Source organism: Hyla sarda, chromosome 12 (assembly GCF_029499605.1).
Source record: "Hyla sarda isolate aHylSar1 chromosome 12, aHylSar1.hap1, whole genome shotgun sequence".
NCBI classification, from domain to species: Eukaryota; Metazoa; Chordata; class Amphibia; order Anura; family Hylidae; genus Hyla; species Hyla sarda.
The window spans coordinates 77,043,721-77,067,457 of record NC_079200.1 but is presented as its reverse complement, the minus strand read 5'-3'; the positions used below and the strand labels follow the sequence as shown (position 1 = coordinate 77,067,457).

Below are 23,737 nucleotides of genomic sequence, written 5' to 3'. Positions count from 1 at the left end.
GGATGCCGCTCAGAAGGTGGACCAATGGAAGAGTTGGTCTATGACCCTCAGGGAAAGGGTACACCTGACCAAATCGTACCTGCTCCCCTTGTTTATCTATCTGGGCAGTGTATGTATCTTGCCAGAGGCTTACCACACTAGGATCTACAGCCTGTTTTTCCAACTGTTATGGGGAAACAGGATGAACCTAGTCAAGAGGGAGGTTACGTACCGCACGAGGAGACTAGGGGGTTTATCTATGGTAAACCCTGTGGTGTTCTTAACTAACACCTTCTTGAAAGCTAACATCTCAAACCTCTGGTCAGAGAGGGCTTCTCCGTGGGTACTCTCCTGCAGGGAATGGTTTCGGCCTTTCTTCCAGGAATGGGAGACAGGAGGGCAAGTGAAGGACCTCCGTACGCCCCATGGGCATCTTCCGGCTTACGCTACCCCGACTCTGAAGGTGATACGTCGGTGGGGTCTGGGAGTGTGGGAGATCAGGACCCAGTCAAGGCAGTTCCTTGACAAACGGGTTCTGTTGACCCACTTCCAGAAGCCTCTGGCGCTCAGGGACTGCCCAGGTCGGGATCTGAGGGTGGGGTTGTACCTTTTAAACATGAAAAGGATCCCCCAGAAGTTTTGGGACTTGGCCTGGCGCTGCTTTCAGGGGAAGCTATATGTGAGGGACAATTTGAAGTGTAGGAACTCTGATGACCGGGGATGTCCCCGAGAAGAGTGCGGGGACACGCTGGAAAGCATGGACCATTTCCTGCTTCATTGTCCCTTTAATATAGGGGTTTACAACAGGGTGGGCGCTTCCATCGGCTGGAGTCAACTTGCCGGCCTTACCTATCAGGAGTGGGCTTATGGGGCATTCAGGAACCTGGGTGGCCGAGATCGGGGCACTTTATTCTTAGTTAGTTTAGTGGTTAGGTACTACACGTGGAATGCACGGTGTTTAGTGTCGACCCAACAGAAAATCCTCTCCGAGGTGGAGGTCTGTAGGAACATCACTGGTGACCTCGGGAAGATCAGGTCTTTGGAGTATGGCAGTCTTGGTACCAGTAGGGCTTCTCTCCTATGGAGAGGGTTTTCTTTTGATGTGCCCTAGGTACTAGACCTTTTAGGTAGAGTACCTTTATTTTGGTTAGGGACAGTGTTATAGGGATAGAGATAGGATGAGAACAGGGTTAGTTTGAATGGAGGGATAGGATTAGGGAGAATTGTAGGGGGAGTTAGGGAAAGAGTGTAAAATTATTTTGAATGTATCAAGTCTGCCATCCTTCTCCCTGGTGGTGGGCTGATGCATGTGCACGCTAGCTTTTTGTTTTGTTTTTAAGCTGATATGGTATGAAGGGCTTACAGGCGACCAAACTTGGGCCTAAAGTGGTTTGTGGTTCAGTGTGTATAAGTTTGTGTATAAGTTGGTTGGGAGGAGTGCTAGGTGGGGAGGGTGTGCTTGTGGGTGGTGGTGTTCATCTTTGGGGGACCTGACATGGGTCAGTTAAGGACTGGACTTTGTGAACTGTAAGAACGGTATGGACTCTGACCCATGTACAGGAGGGGTGGTATGGGTGAGGGTACAGTTTTAGTGTAGGGTTTTTCCTAGGGTTTTCTATTGATCTTGTAGGTGTTTTCTGTAGTGCATATATTTTGTTTATATTATATTTTATTTATATAGTATATTTAGTAATTTTGTACGTATATTGTGTTATATCTATATTGTTAAACCTATATTGTTTCATATTGTTTCATGTTATAGCGTTATGGTAGCCGGACCAGTTGTTGTGTTGATATGTGATTTATTTTGTTTATTTCAGTTATTTGGTCTGTTTTATGTTTTCTTTGGTATTTTCATTAGTCCCGGATAGAGGATCCAGTTAATTTGGACATTTTGTAAGTGAATGTATGTGTGATATGATTATTTTGATTATTATTATTCTTATTATTATTGCTATTTTTGTTTTTTTGGTTTTTTTTTGTTTATAAAAAAAATATGTGTGTGTGTGTATATATATATATATATATATGTGTATATATATATATGTGTATGTGTATATATATATATATGTATATATAAAAAGATTTAAAAAAATATAAATAATGTAAAAAAATAAGTAAAAAAAAAATATATAAAAAAAAAAAAAAGTAAAAAAACATAATTTTTTTTTTTTTTTTTTTTTTTTTGAGGTTTCTGTTTAGTTTTCTTGTTGCGTGTTCCCAAGTATGGATGGTTTTGAGTTATAGTCGGGTAATGATAACTTTTATGTTTATATTTTGACAAGCCAAGTTGTGCTATTTTATTTATTTATTTATTTTTCTTATGTTCATTTTCGGTAAGCGTGTGAGTGTTTGATTTAGATATTTTGGGCATATTTTAATATCTTAGTATTTTAGTATCTTAGTAAAGCTGGGCTGGCCGGTTAGGCAGGGTTTTGTTTGAGGTTTTGTTTTTGGTTCTAGAGTATTTCTTATTTATGTTATAGCTGGTTAAGCTTGCTTTGTGTTTTGTATTTGATAAGTTTTGTATTTTTCTAATAAAAAGAGTGTCAGCAGAGAGCACAGTGGTCAGGTAGAAAAGAACTACACAACTTCCTCTGTAGTATACAGCAATTGATAGGTACTGGAAGGATTAAGATTTTTAAGTAGAAGTAATTTACAAATCTGTAGAACTTTCTGGCACCAGTTGATATGGAGTACCCCTTTAACTTCTATACTTATTGCCCATCATTTCCTGTGTTTCTAATAAATGTTATTTCTGCTCTTAAGCCATACACATTAGATTAATGTCAGCTCACCGATTTCACCAGCAGACCATTAATGTGTTTGGGCACCCTGACTCTCCCCCAACAGATAATGTTGCATTTACAATTGGGATCGGGAGAGATAGTTATTATGCATTAAGCTATGTAAAATGTTGGTCATCTTTACTCTGGAATAAAATGGTCCCTTTTATCACCTGTAATTTCTTGGTTCTATGTTGTACTGCTCACTTTTATGTTATGCGCCATTCTAATGGGATCATACTACTGTTCCACCATCAGCTCTTGCTGATATAAAATCGCATATAAAATCTCTGATACCAGTGTGAACAGAACCAAATTAAAAAAAATAAAATGTTTATTTTATTTTATTTAAAAAAAATTTATAATCAAATATTTAAAGGGAAACTGACAAATGTATCAATCCCACTAACCTGAATATATTGTTGTTAGTGTCGATGATCCTCAATAAAACAATGTGTTCATTACCCCCAATCCGTTCAGGCTTTTCCTAGATATAGCACAATCTTGAAATATGCAAATGAGTTCTTATCTGCACTTGAGGTGGGGTTAAAAACTATCTTCACCTCTGACGCCACCACCGGGGTCCCGTCCACACCACCAAGTGGGGTGGTGTGAAGAGAAACCAGTGGGAGGCGACAGAGGTACAGATTGGTTCCCTTTAAAGGCACTGAAAACTATCATCAGATTTTACCCTAAATAACGCTTAGCAAAGCGCTATATATAATGCTTGGCAAAATCTGATGATTGGTTCCCTTTAAGAGTTCATTTGCATATTGCAAGATTGTGCGATATCTTAAAAACAGCTGAACGGATTGGGTTAAGGAATACATCGTTTTACTAAGGATCACCCACACTAACTACTTGTATATTAAGGATAGTAAGGTTGTTCCATCTGTCAGTTTCCCTTTAATGATTTTTCCTATTCATTTATTGATTGATTTCTTAGGATGAAGCTACATGAGCTGCCAACCACATGATGCCGAAACTACAGTTTCAAGCAGGGGCCATTTACTGGCAAAATTGTGCTACCAATGGCCACTGCATGAGGACGTGGTTTCAGCCACATGCAGATGAAAAACGACATGCCTTTCCCCTTAGTCAGACAACAATTTTCTTAGACTTACATTCTCCTGGGCTTTAAGAGTTTGTGGGTCTCCTTTAAAAGACTAGAGAAAAAAAGTTTATTAGTAATGGCTGCTGTGGGTAAGGATATCAGCAATAGGTTATCAGCATGTTATCAGATTGGTTTGGAGGTATTCTCCCCCAATGAGCAATATAGCAAAATGAGAATCGAGTAGCCAATCATGGAGGCACAGAGCACCTACAGCTCCATGATACAGAAACATGCATGCTCTAAGTGCCTTCATACACGCCATAACCATAAGGCATCAATGTAGGATCAGGAAGTTATGAAAGGAAAAAAAATGCACAAGATGCATGAACTAAATCATTAAAACTTATGGTATTTAAAAATAAAAGAAAATAGAAAAAAAGAGTAAAAATAGAAAACCTTATCTTTTATTTAACCAGAGCTTAATATGCTGATAGAGGAATATGATCTATCTACTGAAGTGCCCCTTATTAGAGCCTCCTGGATATCTCCTGTATGGAGATTGTACCTGTGACCCTAGAGGGCAGCATAAAACCCAGTGATCAGTTTTCTGTGGATCAATTCTAGTGAGAACGCACATTAGATTGGAAGAAGCAAGAATCAATGACCCTTTTGTGTCAGGTGGGAACAGTTCAGGCTGGGGGAGCAGGTGGGATAGTGCAGGGAATGTTTTCTTGGTGAACCCTGGCTCCTCTGGATGGATGTTTGGACAGTAGGGCTTATCTATTCATTATGGCTGGCCAAGTTCATTCCCCCATGGTGGCTGATTCCCCCTATAGCAGAAGGAGACTGTTAGCAGGACAATCTACCATCCACTAAAGTTATATAGATATAGATTTGTTCCAGAAACAAGACAATAGTCTGTTTAGGTCTGGTTCATACTACAGAATTTCCGACCAGAATTCCGCTCTGGATTTTTGGTTGGAAATTCCCCTGCCTGAAGGTAACATGCAGATGAATGGGCTTTCCTTAAAACCATTCACACTGCGGAAATTTCTGGTAGGAATAGAAAAACAGACAGAAAATTGTGATCAAATAATTCCACTAGAAAATGTAACCTGCACAATGTTGTGGCGGAATCCGCATTGCAGATGTTGCCGTCTATCAGGAGGGCAATGTCCATGCAGTCCTAGCGGCTGGAAATTTCAAAGTGTGAACTCTGCCTTAGAGTTGGCGATGGGCCTGACCAGTGGTTGTTAGTGGTGGGTCCTGTAGTAGGTGAGGCACAGCTGGAGAGGCAGCTTTTATAGAAGTGACAATAAGCTGTACAGTTCTTTCTCTGGATGCAGGAATCTCTGGTTCTGAGACATTATTAAAGGGCTACTGCAACTGAAATTAACTTATCCCCTACCAGGATTGGCGATAAGTAGCTGATTGTGGAGGTGTCCGACTGCTGGGAGCCATCTCCTGGACTGTACCCAGCACTCAGTGAGGATCACGCGCCATCTAGCGGTAGATGACATGCGATCCTCACTGAGTGCTGGGTCCCGTCCCGGAGACGACACGCGCTCCATTAATTCCTATGGGAGTACCAATGCATTGTCGAGTGCTGGACTCAGGTCTCTTCAGAGCTGCCATAGAAATCAAAAGAGCATGTGCCGTTTACCGCACATGCTCCTCACTCTAATTCGGGGCCCATTCTGGAGAACGCGGGGGGTCCCAGTGGTCGGACCCCCCATATCTTCGACTTATACCCTATCCTGTGGATAGGGAATAAGTAAATTTCCACTGCAATACCCCTTTAACTAATTTTGTAGGTAAAGGAAAACTGTCAGCTTGCTCCCACTGCACTAACCAGCAGTACTGGCTGGTAGTGCGGGGGACACTGACCAGTTTGATGCTTACCGTGCCCTGATCCACTGCGCCGTTCGGCCGTAATCTTCGATTTTCAGTGTATGCTAATGAGGTGCAAACTGGCACTCTGACGTCACCGCCGCTGGCCGCAGCGCTGCCCAGCTCATCAATATTCCTCCCCTCCCTCCGCCCCTCCCTCTTCTCCCCGCTCTGTAATGAAGAGAGAGGGGAGGAATATTGATGAGCTGGGCGGCGCTGCAGCCGGCGGCGCTGACGTCAAAATGCCCGTTAGCCCAGCCAATGGCAGTTAACACCTCATTAGCATAGGCACCTCATTAGCATAGACCGAAAATTGAAGATTACGGACGAATGGGGCACGGTAAGCATCAAACTGATCAGCGTCCCCCGCACTATACCGCTGGTATATAAGCTGACAATTTTCCTTTGATTTAAAGGAAAACGGTCATCCCATTTGCCCACACTAAACCCAATTTACTGGGTTATAATGCAGGTGAAGAGGAGACTGATGCGGGGTCTCTGACTAAGATACCTACCTTCAGTCCAGCCCCCAGTCCCCCTGAAGATCGGCTTCTATCTGCACTGAATTTCGTGCTGGAGGTGGGCCTGCTGAGTAGATTTGACTATTAATGGTTGCTGGTCACATGAGCACTCAGTAGGCACAAGCGCTTACGTGACCAGCAATCATAAATATTCAAATCCAGCCAACAAGCCAGCCTCCAGCGCGCAATTCAGCGCAGATAGAAGCTGATCTTCAGAGGGATTGGGTGCCGGACTAAAGGTATGTATATTAGTCAGAGACCCCGCATCAGTCACCTGTTCACCTGCACTATAATCTAGTGTATCGGGTTTAGTGTGGGTGAATGGGACAACCGTTTTCCTTTAATATCATACAGCGTTGGTCATGTGGAGCTCCAGTAGAAAAAGTTTGAGAAGCCCTGGTTTAGAGCATGTTTCAACGCAACAAGGGGCTCTAATAAAGGGGATAGTCAGTGCATAGGTACTGTATATAAACCTGTCTGTAAAATATGGCTAACCTTCCTCCAGAACGGCAGTGGACGGGCGGAGGCTTCTTTTTGGGGTCTCCCGCTCTCAGGTTGTTGGGTATCAGAGTCTGGGGCTTTTGTGTCTTGTGTTAGAACCTGCTCTGGGGACGACTTCTCTGAGTTCACAGACACAGACACAACGGGCGGCTCTACCACAACCTACAACAGAGGTTAGTCATTACAGGTAAGTGAAAGGACGATGATGAAATCTTCTATACCGATACCGAACGTGACAGAACAAATCATTATAACAGATATAGTGTTAGTTTATACTTCTCTATTATAATAAATACACTCTCTATATATTATTACTATATCATACATACACTAGATAGTATTACTGTATTTTGTAACAGGATAATTGTCTTGGTCATAATCAGTTATTAAACCTAATAAGACTGTGTTCACACATTGCAGTAATGTTCCCTTTTTGTGGAAACCTGTGATTATTGCCTTAAACCATTGAGTATCATACAAGTGAATGGATGGCTGACCCACAAAGTAACACATGTCGAATTTTCTATGGATAGAAAGTACCAGAAAATATTCAACAGGTCTGGCTGTCTAAGTCTAGTTTCATGCAACATAATATGGATACATTGTTGCGTTTCTAATAGGGCCACAAGTCCTGGGCTGACCATGGGTTTAAATGCAGTGTTTCCCAGCCAATGTGCCTTCAGCTGTTTCAAAACTACAACTCCAAGCAAGCCCAGACAGCCATAGGCTGTCCGGGCTTGCTGGGAGTTGAAGTTTTGGAACAGCTGGAGGCACGCTGGTTGGGAAACACTGGTCTAATGACATTTACTAATGGCCGTAGTGTGAAACCGGCATTAGAATGATCTGTGGAATTTACTAGGGGTGCTTCAAGATATTCCCCACATTCTGTCACATTAACTTACATTCTCTGGGACTTTTTGTGGTGGAGGGTCTGCTTTAAAAGACTGAGGAAGAAAAAATAATTTCCAGTTAAATATCCGTTTTGTAAGAGTTAGATAAACTAAAAAATGAAAAGAGAAGAAATTGTATTTTTCCTGATTTATAAATAAATCTTTCTCCTATTTAGAACTTTTCCCATAAATAATTTTTTTAAAGGGTTGGTATAGAAATTGACATAGATTTAAAGCCCCCCCCCCCGCCTCCCCATAAAAAGGCCTCTAAACTGCCAACCACATCACCCCCTTAATAGTGAAAAATGCATCATTCCCATTAAAGTGCCAGCTCCATGAATAGGGGTTATCCCGCTATTAAAAATGTATCTCCTGCTTAGCCAATCACAACCGCAATAGTGTCCCGCCTCGGTTGGGGGTTGGCTAAGCGGCTGTCACTGTTGAAATGAGTGCATCTCAGAAGGTGGGGGCCCGAGGGTTCACCGGGGAGAGTCAGACCCTGTGTTGTGGATAGAGAATAAGTTTTTAATAGTTGGATAACCCCTTAAGAACCTCCAGCAGTGACCCTCCTCTATCAGTACTACTACAACAGTTCTTCTCCAACCTGTTCCTCTTCAGCTGTTAAAGGGATTATCCAGGAATAGAAAAACACAGCTAATTTCTTTCAAAAACAGCTCTATGTCTGTCTCCAGGTTGGGTGCGATTGTGCAGCTCAATTTCATTGAAGTGAATAGAGCCAAGTTGTAAAACCACACCCAACCTAGAGACAAACGTGGAGCTGTTTTTGAAAGAAATGTGCTTTGTTTTTCTATTCCTGGATAACCCCTTTAAAAAAAAATTCCCATATCAACTGGTGCCAGAAATTTAAACAGATTTGTAAATTACTTCTATTTAAAAATCTTAATCCTACTAGTACTTATTAGCTGCTGTATACTACAGAGGAAGTTCTTTTCGAATTTCTTTTCTGTCTGAGCACAGTGCTCTCTGCTGACACCTCTGTCCATGTCAGGAACTGTCCAGAGTAGAAGGAAATCCCCATAGTAAACCTCTCCTGCTCTGGACAGTTCCTGACATGGACAGAGGTGTCAGTAGAGAGCACTGTGGTCAGACAGAAAAGAAATTCAAAAAGAAAAGAACTTCCTCTGTAGTATACAGCAGCTGATAAGTACTGAAGAAATTAAGATTTTTTTTAATAGAAGTAATTTACATATCTGTTTAACTTTCTGGCACCAGTTGATTTAAAAAAAAAAATTTCCCCCAAAGTATCCCTACAACTACAACTCTCAGCATGCTGGTTCTGCAAAAACAGGATAGCCAAATGTACAGACCACAGGGTCCTACAGTGGACCCTTTCTAAATATCAACCTTTGTACCCTCATACCCTCAGAATTGATGCCCTTCAACCACTACTATCTACAGTGCCCCCCCCCCCCCCCCAAAGTTATAGCCATAGTGCTCCCAAAAAGAGCTACTCCTAGCTCACATAACAATAAGAACAGGCTATTACAAGTAATGTGCCAATAGAGGGCAAGCAGCCAAAATACTGCTATGATCTCTATGGTCTGTTATGGTCATTTATGACTGGTGGTAGTGCGAACTGCTTCCTATGAATGATTCCTCCGAGTTCGACAATTTCTTCTAGTCCAAGAAGAGACACGATTGAAGATATAAATGTTATCTAATTTGATTTTGCCAACCTTCTTCCAGAATGGCAGTGGTCGGGTAGGGGCTTCTTTTGGGGGTTTCTCACTCTCAGGTTGTTGGGTATCAGAGTCTGGAGGTTTTGTGTCTGGTGTGAGAGCCTGTTCTGGGGACGACTTCTCTGAGTTCACAGATATAGACACAACGGGCTGCTCTACCACAACCTACAATAGAGGTTAGTCATTACATGAGGTATAGAAGGATGTAGCAGGTGAAGAGACATGTACTTACTGGTTAATACTACTGATAGTGAAAACATTAAGAAAAGTTAATGAGGGGGGGGGGATTCATCAAACAGAATCCAATATTTTGGCATGGGCAGTGTGTGTTGGGGTTGTGCCTTTTGTAGGCAGTATGCGCCTGAATTATGCAACTTCTTTTAAAAAGGCGTACATAGTAAGTTTATGACCATTGCACAAAACAATCCAAAATACTGAAACACTTTTGGGGCCAAAAAATTGCTGCGCCAAACAACTGAGACAAAAATAGACAAAAAAAACCCCTCCAAACATAATAGTAAATTCCCTCCATTATTTATAGGACATGTGAAAATTGCACCAAATTTATCAAATTATATTGTGATGTCCCAGTATGAGATATAGTCCCGTACAGTACTTAGGCCCTGTCAGGTTGAGTCCCTCTGTGCCCTAGGGGCTCTAATGCAGTGTCTCCCCCATAGTAATGTATATTATGTATAGAGAAACAATGGGGGGTATCCAGCTTCACAGATAACTGTTAAAAGTTCAAGCTTTAATGTAGTCGATTAAAAGAACATGGTAGTGAAGATAAAACAAGCACGCCTAACATGCGGCGCGCTTGTTTTATCTTCACTACCATGTTCTTTTAATCAACTACATTAAAGCTTGAACTTTTAACAGTTATCTGTGAAGCTGGATACCCCCCATTGTTTCTTTAGCATTATATACGGGCAGGCGGCCCGCTTCTCCGAGCTCCAGGGCTTCTGAAAACAGGCATCTTCCAACACGAATACAACTGAGCTTATGTGGCGAGTGAGCTGAGTGGCTCTTTTTTCTATATTATGTATAGTGTTATGTGTGTTATGTATAAAGGACATTTAAAGACCTTTGAGTTAGTCACATGATAATGTGTTCACATGATATGTTTGTTACCCAGAGAGCACCAGCTGACCAGGTGACCTGCAGCATTACCTATGGTCTTCTGGCTCAGCCCCCCTTTACAAGGCACAGTAAAGACCAGACGTCTCAGAACTAGTGTCCAGCACTTCTGGAGGCCTCAAGCCTAACCTACAGCCACATGCCAGTAAGTCAAGTCTTCTATGTCTGCTGTCATTACCTACAGTCAAGTCTATAGTCAAGTCTATTATAGTCATCGTGGCTGTCCTAAAGTCTGTCAAAATCACTACAAGTCCCAGCAAGCTGCGAGGTCCTTCTGTGCTACTGGCCACCTCTCTGGGATCCTGGCCTAGCTGCAAAGACAATTTCAATCTGTCTACCTCAGTAAAGCTACCGTTAACCCTGACCTGGTCTTGGACTATTTTTGCCCTGCCTAACCTTGGGATAGCGGAACTACCGTTCGGGTGGTTACCAGGAAAACCATGCCCTGGTGTCACGAACCTTTAGGGGTTAATAATACCTTGCCCCTGGGTTAAAACATCTGCCCCATTCACCTTCACACCCTGTGACACCACAATATGCAATTGGGAAAGAATTTTGGTGCAATTTGCTTGAAATTGGATTTAGGCAAAGCAAGGACATTGATCAGTGATGTAATCTAAGGTTCATATAGACAGGACTTGGTCCCAGATCTGCTCCTTGCTATATATTTGATTTGTTATTGTTGCTGTCATATAGTCATGTATTATTATTATTTCCTAGAAATATGTGGGTGGAGCCAATATAAAAATTATTGTCTGGCTATGTGGGTGGAGCCAATATTTAAGATGTCATGCACTGGTCTAGATTCCATGCCTCCGAATTGTCTGTAGATCCTAGTTTACATGCATAAATAGTGAGGGTGGTGTACACAGCAGTCATGTGACTCACTAGACCACTCTCCGGACCTTCATGCTGACGCTGTTTACATGGTACACATAGACCCCACCTTCCCCCCCAAGCTCCACCCTAGCATCAAATGTAAGTTGCAATATTCATGTCCTCCAGTTGATAAGAAATTGATTCCGTTATCTTTATATCTGAGTAATTCATTAAAAAAATATCAAGCAAAAATATTCTATGTTAAAGAAATTGCTATACGTGTTCTTTAATTCCACTTTAGTGGAGAAATTGTATACTAGAAGATTTACTTACATTGTCTTGATTTTTACGAGGTTGGGGATCTCCTTTAAAAGACTAAAAACAGAATATTAGTACATTATTGTAAGAGTTACGTTGTTAGTAAACAGTTGACAGACATCATAAAGGGAAAGGGAAAAGGTTTCATAGTAACTAAAGCTGGTCTATCTAAAAGGTTCCTGTCTAAGGTATATTAGGGCCTCCTAACTCCTCCCCAAAAGATGATACTGGGGGGAAATGGTAGAACATGTTGGATTTCCACTGTCCAACCTTGTTCTCAGAGAGATAAGAGCTATCTGGTAGGAGCATACCCCTCCACTCACCATGGTGAACACATGAATGTTCACCCATGCCAGATGTTCATGTGTATAGGGAGATCAGGAGAGAGCTGTTGTTTGAATAAACCAACTTAATATAAATGATGGCTTCCCAACTATACCTGATGGCAGACTTCAGGAGAAAGTCAGATGAGCCAGGAGAGAATAGTCTTAAAGGGGTACTCCCGTGGAAAACTTTTTTTTTTTTTTAATCAACTGGTGCCAGAAAGTTAAACAGATTTGTAAATCACTTCTATTAAAAAATCTTAATCCTACCAGTACTTTTTAGGGGCTGGATACTAAAGAGAAATCCAAAAAAGAAATGCATTTCCTCTGATGTCATGACCACAGTGCTCTCTGCTGACCTCTGCTGTCCATTTTAGGAACAGTCCAGAGCAGGAGAAAATCCCCATAGCAAACATATCCTGCTCTGGACAGTTCCTAAAATGGACAGCAGAGGTCAGCAGAGAGCACTGTGGTCATGACATCAGAGGAAATGCATTTCTTTTTTTTTGGATTTCTCTTTAGTATACAGCCCCTAAAAAGTACGGTAAGGATTAAGATTTTTTAATAGAAGTTATTTACAAATCTGTTTAACTTTCTGGCACCAGTTGATTTAAAAAAAAAAAAAAAAAGTTTTCCCACGGGTGTACCCCTTTAAGAGGGAATAAAGAAGTCTGGGGGGGGGGGGGGGGGGGGGTTGGAGAGGAGTCTGGTAGATGCTTTACCCATTAAGAACACTTACATGTTTGGCTGAGGCCAGCCTGCATAGGTATAGGGGAATCAGAGAGGTACTGTATAGTAAATTAAATCAGTGAGATAGAAGGAAAATACGAGTACATATAGTTTTTCCACCACTAGAGGGAGCTTAGGAACTTAGTGTAGACAGTTTATAATCTGAGCTCAATAATAACACAGTATTTAAATGGGCACTTATTAAACATGATTTTTTTAAATAACTTTTGTAATTGGCTTCCATTGCTGCTGTATTCATCTGGCCACCAGAGGTTCTCCCTTCTTGGCCAGAACACATTCTGTCTGGTCAAAATCTCAGATTTTGGTTTCCTGCTTGTAATGGAGGAAGTGTTTCTCTGCACTGAGCTTGACTGACAGCTGCACAGACTAAAAGCAGCACAGACTGAAAGCAGCAAAGAGCCTCACTGAAATATACACAGACTGAAAGCTGCTGCACAGAGCTTGATGTCTTCTATTCATCACAGTGCTGCAACGATGTGAGGGCGGAAGTGGTCCCCCAGCAAACTTCAGTGATGTCATGCCTGCTAGGAAAACCCCACTTTCTCTTGCTGGGAGATTGCACTATGTGAGCAAAAATAAAGGTAAGATATAGAGCTTTTTAAAGCTCTGAAATGTTTTCTTTTTTAAAGGTGTGAGAGGTGTTAGGAGTAGTTATGGAACATAGCCTGAGTTAGTTTAGTAAAGTTTATTTGGTGACAGGTACTCCTGCACTCCCCCTACTGGTGGATGCAGGCATTCTCTATTAGATATCCATGCAGGGAGTATGAAGCACTGTATCAAAAACTAAGCTTTTAGCTCCATAAAAATACTGTATATTATGAAATCATTTGACAGAGAATTTTAGATTTAAAAAAAACAAAAGTAATGTGAACATTCACAGCACTGGCCTTCAGCACTGAACCTTAGACAGGTCTGGCCTAGAGTGACAAGGTGAGAAAGACTGTGATAGGTGGCAGAGTATGTAAACCCAAACTTTGTATGGGACAGAACCCAGGTAGGAAAATCCAGATTTATCCAACCTTTCTCCAGAAAGGAACAGAGCGAGAAGATGGCTCCATCACGGGTTTCTCGTTCTCTTGTGGTTGAGCATTTGAGTCGGGGGGTTTAGTGTCCGGGACTACAATTTGCTCTGGGGTTGTGTTTACAGACACAGGTTGTGTGGCCTGCTCCTCCACACCCTACAACATAAATGGTTCAGTGGTTATTGACATTTTAGTTATGCTTAGTTATTGATTATTATATTACTAGTTTATGTTTATTACATGTATGTATGGTATAGGCTATTACACAATGATCGTGTCATTCGTAACATAATTATTGGTAAAAGTAATAGTAAGAAATAGAGTGCCTACAGATTGATCAAAACTGAGACAAAGCTTCTCCTATTTGCCTATAGCTACCAGTCATAACTTAAGCTTTTATTTACCCAAAGCAATTTGAGAAATGTGATTGGTTGACATGGGCAAATAAGACTATATATATATATATATATATATATATATATATTGTGCTACCAAATAAAATGTATCTATCTATTTTAATGCTTGATGGAGCACACACTTACATTCTCCTGGACTTTATTGGGTTGTGGTTCTCCCTTGAAAGACTAAAGAAGAGTTAAATATTAGATATCTCTGTTAATGGGTTAATAACCTGGTAAAAATAACTGTATAAAAGTCCCTGGGAGATGATAGTTAGATTATCACTTATACTGCATATGAATTAGAAATGTTTATTAATTGTATGTAAGTCACCATCACCCTGACGTCACATCTATCCACAGACACATATATGCACAATATCACCTACATACACACAATACACAATGTATAAGCTAAATATATACATACTATATCTAATTGTAAGACCCCATGTACATGGCATCCTGTGCCATGCTGCGTCCGTCTACATAAGAACAATGTTTCATCTCTGGGTAACATTGCTCCTGCTGAAATACGAGCCCCAGTGCTCAAAATCAGCTTCAGAACAATTTGTTGGTTTCTGATGTGCACACCCTTTAAAAACTATTAAAACTATTTATACTATTACATAGAAATGTTTATTTATCCCATAGGAAAATTATTTGTGCCCAAAAGACATGGAACATGAGAAGAACATTTTACTTGGCATGTTTTATTACTACCAAAACCAAAGTGGGATACCAGTCTAATAATACTATTTTTATCACGACAAAATGCCCTAATGTTATGATTGTGGCCTGACCTCCGGGGCCCCCCACCATCCTGCAGAACCCTCCGCCTCCCCTTATGCAGAGAACTGCTGGATTCAGGTGATCACTGTGCAGGGGACATCAGTGTGCACCTCTGTTATACTCAGTATCAGGGGGCCCTGGTGGTCCCCATAGCCTAGCAGTTGTTACGCCGAGCGCTCCGGGTCCCTGCTCCTCCCCGGAGAGCTTGCGGCGTTCTCCTCTCTGCAGCGCCCCGGTCAGACCCGCTGACCGGGAGCGCTGCACTGTCACTGCCGGCGGGGATGCGATCCGCCTAGTGGGACGCGCCCGCTCGCTGGTCGCATCCCAATCTGCTCACCTGTCCCGTTCCCCAGCTTTCACGTCCTGGCGCGCGCGGCTCCGCTCTCTAGGGCACGCGCATGCCGGCTCTCTAAGATTTAAAGGGCCAGTGCACCACTAATTGGTGCCTGGCCCAATCAGTGTCTATTAGCTTCCCTGCTCCAGGTGTATATAAACCCACTTCCCCTTCCTGTCATCGCCGGATCTTGTTGCCTCAGTGCCTAGTGAAAGCGTTTTGTGAGTGCCCTTACCAGTGTTACCAGACCTTCTGCCGTTGCCCTTGACTACGAACCTTGCTGCCTGCCCTGACCTTCTGCTACGTCTGACCTCGCCTCTGTCTAGTCCTCCTGTACCACGCCAGTCTCAGCAGTCAGCAAGGTTGAGCCGTTACCGGTGGACATGACCTGGTTGCTACCGCCGCAGCAAGACCATCCCGCTTTGCGGCGGGCTCTGGTGAATACCAGTAGCAACTTAGAACCGGTCCACCGGTACGGTCCACGCCAATCCCTCGCTGACACAGAGGATCCACCTCCAGCCTGCCAAATCCTGACAGCAGTACAGCCACATACCATCACTTACTGTATTTGGAAAATATAACATCACCATTTTGAAAAACAAGGTAAAAACATTAAAACCCCATGGGAAAGTATTTTACAGGTTGACACAATTGTCCTAATTTCTGGGTTGTCATGTGTCATGTGTGAACAGACCGTGAAGAAGTGAGATCTCATGACAAATACAATACAAAGATTGTTCCATTGTTCTGGCCCATAATCCAGTCTTCTCATGACCACACAGGGATTGTTATTCCAGAACAGCTCAGCAGGGCAGATGGAGTAAACTGTTGGCTGAACGCACAAATCTCATATATTGGGAGTCTAATAGTTTTACACATAAAGCTGCTATATATGACAACTCATTCATGTTCATACTGTAAACCCTGAATGAGCTGTAAATACCACAATGACTTGTAATCCAGAAATGTGCAGTCTGGTGGTAGTCTGTTTAGCTCTACTACCTTGTGATCTTATCTTCCATCATAACATTATGTAGCATCAGATAATATTTTATACACCCATTACTCTTCTGTGCAGACAGAGACCTTTATCTAACCTTCATAATGCTGAGGTGTTACCTCTAATGGTGGTCATGGACTATTCCGGTTACTTCTACTTGTACTGACCTTCCTCCAGAATAACTTTGGTCGGGACACCGCGGACTCTTTAGCAGCTTTGCCTTCTTCTTCTGAGGCTATGATCTGTTTTGGGACATCAGAAGTTTTAGGGTCCAGGATTGTTACCTGGTCTGGGGGGGACTTCTCTGAGTTTACAGACACAGACACAACAGACTGTTCTAGAACGACCTACAACAGAGATTAGTGGTTAGTAAGGAAAATGAATTATCTACAGAGACAGAAAGTGAAGAATTATAATTTTTATAAATGATGTTAAACAAATATTTACACTGCTCAAAAAAATAAAGGGAACACTAACAGAACACAACCTACATCTGAATGAATGAACTAATCGTATGAAATATTTCGTCTTTACATAGTTGAATGTGCTGACAACAAAATCACACAAAAATGATCAATGGAAATCAAATGTATCAACCCATGGAGGTCTGGATATAGAGTCACACTCAAAATCAAAGTGGAAAACCACACTACAGGCTGATTCAACTTTGATGTAATGTCCTTGAAACAAGTCAAAATGAGGCTCAGTAGTGTGTGTGGTCTCCACGTGCCCGTATGACCTCCCTACAATGCCTGGGTATGCTCCTGATGAGGTGGTGGATGGTCTCCTGAGGGATGTCCTCCCAGACCTGGACTAAAGCATCCGCCAACTCCTGGACAGTCTGTGGTGCAGATGATGCTCCAGATGTGCTCAATCGGATTCAGGTCTGGGGAATGGGCGGGCCAGTCTATAGCATCAATGCCTTCTTCTTTCAGGAACTGCTGGCACACTCCAGCCACATGAGGTCTAGTATTGTCTTGCATTAGGAGGAACCCAGGGCCAACCGCACCAGCATATGGTCTCACAAGGGGTCTGAGGATCTCATCTTGGTACCTAATGGCAGTCAGGCTACCTCTGGCAAGCACATGGAGAGTTGTGCGGCCCCCCAAAGAAATGCCACCCCACACCATTACTGACCCACCACCAAACCGGTCACGCTGGAGGATGTTGCAGGCAGCAGAACGTTCTCCACTGCATCTCCAGACTCTGTCATGTCTGTCACGTGTATCACGATGAGCCAAGTTCTATGGTGTTGCAATCAATCACCAGGTGTGGAGCTCCACTCTTAGCTCCCAAACATGCAGTATACAAGGTACCTGGGCTATATACGCAAAGGCAGTGCTAGCATACACATAGAAAAGATAAATTCACTGTTCCAGTAGAGTATAAACGACCAGCCGGTCTTCATTTATTTTTCTTTCTTCAATAAAGTGCAGTATGCAACATTTACACAGCTCAGAGGCAACAGGATATGACGCAACGTTTCGAGGGGCACGCCCCCTTACTCATGTGTGACAGTGAGTTTATCTTTTCTATGTGTATGCTAGCACTGCCTTTGTGTATATAGCCCAGGTACCTTGTATACTGCATGTCTGTCCCGTGCTTAGTGTGAACCTGCTTTCATCTGTGAAGAGCACAGGGCGCCAGTGGCGAATTTGCCAATCTTGGTGCAAATGCCAAAGGTCCTGCATGGTGTTGGGCTGTAAGCACAACCCCCACCTGTGGATGTCGGGCCCTCATACCACCCTCATGGAGTCTGTTTCTGACCGTTTGAGTAGACACATGCACGTTTGTGGCCTGCTGGAGGTCATTTTGCAGGGCTCTGGCAGTGCTCCTCTTGCTCCTCCTTGCACAAAGGCGGTGGTAGCAGTCCTGCTGCTGGGTTGTTGCCCTCCTATGGCCTCCTCCATGTCTCCTGATGTACTGGCCTGTCTCCTGGTAGCGCTTCTATGGTCTGGACACTACGCTTACAGACACAGCAAACCTTCTTGCCACAGCTCACATTGATGTGCCATCCTGGATGAGCTGAACTAACCTGAGCCACTTGTGCTGGTTGTAGATTCCGTCTCATGCGACTACTAGAGTGAAAGCATCGCCAGCATTCAAAAGTGACCAAAACATCAGGCAGGAAGCATAGGAACTGAGAAGTGGTCTGTGGTCACCACCTGCAGAACCACTCCTTTATTGAGGGTGTCTTGCTAATTGCCGATAATTTCCACCTGTTGTCTGTTTGATTTGCACAACAGCATGTAAAATATCTATCTATATCTCATGTATAATATTTATCTATCTATCTCATATATAATAATATCTATCTAAACAGGAGAATACAGCAGCACACTGCTAGCACAAAGATATATATGAAATATGAAATGCTGTATTGCTATAGTGAAAAATTAAACTTTCAACTTCAATTTTTCACTGTAGCAATATAGCATTTCATATTTTTTATATATATATATATATATATATATATATATATATATATATATATCTTTGTGCTAGCAGTGTGCTGCTGTATTCTCCTGCCTGTGTATATTTAGCCCAGCAGCCTGCACCTGTATGCCAGGTCCATGCAATAGTTGTGTATCAGTATGTGCTGATTTGTATTGCACATATTGGGGGAGGAGTGGCTACCTCCATGTTGGTTTGTGCACCCCACCCATTTTATAAGGTGCTGTGTGTTCCAGACCTTGCAAGCCTGGTAACTGATGCACAGAGGCACATTCATGTGACCTCCCAATGAGGTCACCTTCAGCAGTCTCACGCCACCATTTCCAAGCATGGCGGAGTGAGGCAGCTGAAACGGAGCACTTTTTTGCATTGGAAATGGAATAAATACTTTGCTATTTGCACTGAATTTTTGTGTGCCGTGGAATTCTCGGATCTTTTTTTTATCTATCTATCTATCTATCTAGAAAAACCAGTGGAGCAGCCAAAACCACTCAATGAGGAAACAACGGGTGCCAGCAGTAAAAGGTCCCGGGTCAAGGGTCCTATGGATATTCACACCAAAAAAGGAACCGCAGCACTCCAATGGAATAAATCGGAAGAGGTTTATTGACCTGACATCAAAAAGCGATGTTTCAGCTGCCCACTTGCTGCCTTTTTCAAGTTCAGCAACCAGTGATACTGACAAAGTATTTGTACAGGAAGTATACAGCAATTGAATTGATTAACAAGGTGTAAACAAATTAAATAAAGAAACATTTTACATTCAGTGATACATATAAGAATCATAAAATATACAAGAAAAGTGAGGTATACATGTTAAAATGCTTCACACTGGGGCCAGTGGTCCACATGTGATAAGGTCAGGTACATATCATTTTACCGTGCAGTGGTGTACATAAAAAGAGAGGGGCGGATCATACATACAGTAAATAGAATTAATTACCGGTCAGGGACATCTGTACCATGGCTGCCATGATGGTGTGGAATGCCACCTAGGCTCTCGGTGCATGTGCAAGAATGACTCACCGGCCGCACTGGCACCGGACTCACCGCAGCCAAGGAAACCAGTCCCGTGTATTCGACTCAGTATGACGCACTTCCGACACGCATTCGCTGTGTAATATACCCACTCTATTATTCTCCATGATAGTTCCGGGTGAGTGATTACTCCCTGACTAATATATTGTTTTGACGTGTTTTTAATCACGGCACACGTCCTTAGTCACAATCAGGACCTTATTAAGGCTGTTGGGTATCGATTGTACTAAATGACTTATAATTATGCACATGTACTTTCTATGTATGATGGAGTTTGTATTTGCACGTGTTCACTAGAAGACTGAGAAATAGGATTTGTACACTTTATTTGTTAATTGGATAGGAGATTGATACTCTTATATAGTGTGTAAAATGCACCATTTGTACTGAGCTTGAGAAAGACCAGGAGAGCTGGTTGAAACGCTGCTATGTGACATTCACTTTTTTTGATGGAATATGTTTTCATGTTTTTTCACGTATTGGAGTGCTGCGGAAATATTCTTCATTCTGTTTCTATATGGACTCCTGACCCGGGTCTGGTCTCTGCGGGCACCTAGCATTATTTTGGGATTTTCTCTGAATCAAGAGAGTGCTGTTTTTTTCTTTGTCATTATATCTATCTATCTATCTATCTACCCACCCACCTCTATTAGGTGTATATAAGGTGCCTTGGATGTTTCAGACCTTGCAATGCCTGTTGTACTGTTCACACAGAGGCTTATTCATAGTGTAGGGTCCATCCCAGAATGAGGTCACCTTACTGTGGTGGGACGGTCCACGCTATTTGGCGCCAAATTTGCAAGCTAAGTACCTCATTGTTACGCCGAGCGCTCCGGGTCCCCGCTCCTCCCCGGAGCGCTCGCTTCACCTCCTCCGCTGCAGCGCCCCGGTCACGTCCTCTGACCCGGGGCGCTGCGATCCTGCTGCTAGCCGGGATGCGATTCGCGATGCGGGTAGCGCCCGCTCGCGATGCGCACCCCGGCTCTCCTACCTGACTCGCTCCCCGTCTGTTCTGTCCCGGCGCGCGCGGCCCCGCTCCCTAGGGCGCGCGCGCGCCGGGTCTCTGCGATTTAAAGGGCCACTGCGCCGCTGATTGGCGCAGTGGTTCCAATTAGAGTTATCACCTGTGCACTCCCTATATTACCTCACTTCCCTTGCACTCCCTTGCCGGATCTTGTTGCCTTAGTGCCAGTGAAAGCGTTCCTTGTGTGTCCCTTGCCAGTGTTTCCAGACCTTCTGCCGTTGCCCCTGACTACGATCCTTGCTGCCTGCCCCGACCTTCTGCTACGTCCGACCTTGCTTCTGCCTACTCCATTGTACCGCGCCTATCTTCAGCAGCCAGAGAGGTGAGCCGTTGCTAGTGGATACGACCTGGTCACTACCGCCGCAGCAAGACCATCCCGCTTTGCGGCGGGCTCTGGTGAAAACCAGTAGTGGCTTAGAACCGGTCCACTAGCACGGTCCACGCCAATCCCTCTCTGGCACAGAGGGTCCACTACCTGCCAGCCGGCATCGTGACAGTAGATCCGGCCATGGATCCCGCTGAAGTTCCTCTGCCAGTTGTCGCTGACCTCACCACGGTGGTCGCCCAGCAGTCACAACAGATTGCGCAACAAGGCCAACAGCTGTCTCAACTGACCGTTATGCTACAACAGTTGCTACCACAGCTTCAGCAGTCATCTCCTCCGCCAGCTCCTGCACCTCCTCCGCAGCGAGTGGCCGCTCCTGGGATACGCTTATCCTTGCCGGATAAGTTTGATGGGGACTCTAAGTTTTGCCGTGGCTTCCTTTCCCAATGTTCCCTGCATCTGGAGATGATGTCGGACCTGTTTCCCACTGAAAGGTCTAAGGTGGCTTTCGTAGTCAGTCTTCTGTCCGGAAAAGCCCTGTCATGGGCCACACCGCTCTGGGACCGCAATGACCCCGTCACTGCCTCAGTACACTCCTTCTTCTCGGAAATCCGAAGTGTCTTTGAGGAACCTGCCCGAGCCTCTTCTGCTGAGACTGCCCTGTTGAACCTGGTCCAGGGTAATTCTTCCGTTGGCGAGTATGCCGTACAATTCCGTACACTTGCTTCAGAATTGTCCTGGAATAATGAGGCCCTCTGCGCGACCTTCAAAAAAGGCCTATCCAGCAACATTAAAGATGTTCTGGCCGCACGAGAAATTCCTGCTAATCTACATGAACTTATTCACCTAGCCACTCGCATTGACATGCGTTTTTCTGAAAGGCGTCAGGAACTCCGCCAAGATATGGACTCTGTTCGCACGAGGCGTTTCGTCTCCTCGGCTCCTCTCTCCTCTGGTCCCCTGCAATCTGTTCCTGTGCCTCCCGCCGTGGAGGCTATGCAGGTCGACCGGTCTCGCCTGACACCTCAAGAGAGGACACGACGCCGTATGGAGAACCTCTGCCTGTACTGTGCTAGTACCGAACACTTCCTGAGGGATTGTCCTATCCGTCCTCCCCGCCTGGAAAGACGTACGCTGACTCCGCACAAAGGTGAGACAGTCCTTGATGTCTACTCCGCTTCTCCACGTCTTACTGTGCCTGTGCGGATGTCTGCTTCTGCCTTCTCCTTCTCTACAGTGGCCTTCTTGGACTCTGGTTCTGCAGGAAATTTTATTTTGGCCTCTCTCGTCAACAGGTTCAACATCCCAGTGACCAGTCTCGCCAGACCCCTCTACATCAATTGTGTAAATAATGAAAGATTGGACTGTACCATACGTTTCCGCACGGAGCCCCTTCTTATGAGCATCGGATCTCATCATGAGAGGATTGAACTTTTGGTCCTCCCCAATTGTACCTCGGAGATTCTCCTTGGACTTCCCTGGCTTCAACTTCATTCCCCAACCCTGGATTGGTCCACTGGGGAGATCAAGAGTTGGGGGTCCTCTTGTTCCAAGAACTGTCTAAAACCGGTTCCCAGTAACCCTTGCCGTAACTCTGTGGTTCCTCCAGTAACCGGTCTCCCCAAGGCCTATATGGACTTCGCGGATGTTTTCTGCAAAAAACAAGCTGAGACTCTACCTCCTCACAGGCCTTATGATTGCCCTATCGACCTCCTCCCGGGTACTACTCCACCCCGGGGCAGAATTTATCCTCTCTCTGCCCCAGAGACTCTTGCCATGTCCGAATACGTCCAGGAGAATCTAAAAAGGGGCTTTATCCGTAAATCCTCCTCTCCTGCCGGAGCCGGATTTTTCTTTGTCTCCAAAAAAGATGGCTCCCTACGTCCTTGCATTGACTACCGCGGTCTTAATAAAATCACGGTTAAGAACCGCTACCCCTTACCCCTCATCTCTGAACTCTTTGATCGCCTCCAAGGTGCCCACATCTTCACTAAATTGGACTTAAGAGGCGCCTATAACCTCATCCGCATCAGAGAGGGGGACGAGTGGAAAACGGCATTTAACACCAGTGATGGACACTTTGAGTATCTGGTCATGCCCTTTGGACTGTGCAATGCCCCTGCCGTCTTCCAAGACTTTGTCAATGAAATTTTTCGTGATCTATTATACTCCTGTGTTGTGGTATATCTGGACGATATCCTAATTTTTTCTGCCAATCTAGAGGAACACCGCCGGCATGTCCGTATGGTTCTTCAGAGACTTCGTGACAACCAACTCTATGCCAAAATTGAGAAATGTCTGTTTGAATGCCAATCTCTTCCTTTTCTAGGATATTTGGTCTCTGGCCAGGGACTACAGATGGATCCAGACAAACTCTCTGCCGTCTTAAATTGGCCACGCCCCTCCGGACTCCGTGCTATCCAACGCTTTTTGGGGTTCGCCAATTATTACAGGCAATTTATTCCACATTTTTCTACCATTGTGGCTCCTATCGTGGCTTTAACCAAGAAAAATGCTGATCCCAAGTCCTGGCCTCCTCAAGCAGAAGACTCCTTTAAACAACTCAAGTCTGCCTTTTCTTCGGCTCCCGTGCTCTCCAGACCTGACCCTTCCAAACCCTTCCTATTGGAGGTTGATGCCTCCTCAGTAGGAGCTGGAGCTGTTCTTCTACAAAAAAATCCT

At 43.9% G+C, this 23,737-nt stretch overlaps 1 protein-coding gene across 14 annotated transcripts in view; it reads right to left on the bottom strand.

Annotated features, from left to right (window-relative positions):
- BCAS1 (brain enriched myelin associated protein 1) overlaps positions 1-23,737 on the bottom strand; it is a 205,107-nt gene that overhangs the window by 40,693 nt on the left and 140,677 nt on the right. For 5 of the 14 annotated variants that reach the window (XM_056548663.1, XM_056548667.1, XM_056548664.1 and 2 more), the window contains 8 exons: positions 16,382-16,561; positions 14,233-14,274; positions 13,688-13,846; positions 11,611-11,652; positions 9,319-9,486; positions 7,634-7,675; positions 6,726-6,893; positions 3,890-3,931 (listed from right to left, as the gene is read on the bottom strand). In XM_056548663.1, the coding sequence (XP_056404638.1) occupies positions 3,890-3,931; positions 6,726-6,893; positions 7,634-7,675; positions 9,319-9,486; positions 11,611-11,652; positions 13,688-13,846; positions 14,233-14,274; positions 16,382-16,561 (843 nt within the window). The remainder of the gene's footprint in view (positions 1-3,889; positions 3,932-6,725; positions 6,894-7,633; positions 7,676-9,318; positions 9,487-11,610; positions 11,653-13,687; positions 13,847-14,232; positions 14,275-16,381; positions 16,562-23,737) is intronic. The other 9 variants (XM_056548670.1, XM_056548671.1, XM_056548677.1 and 6 more) reach the window with 6 other exon arrangements.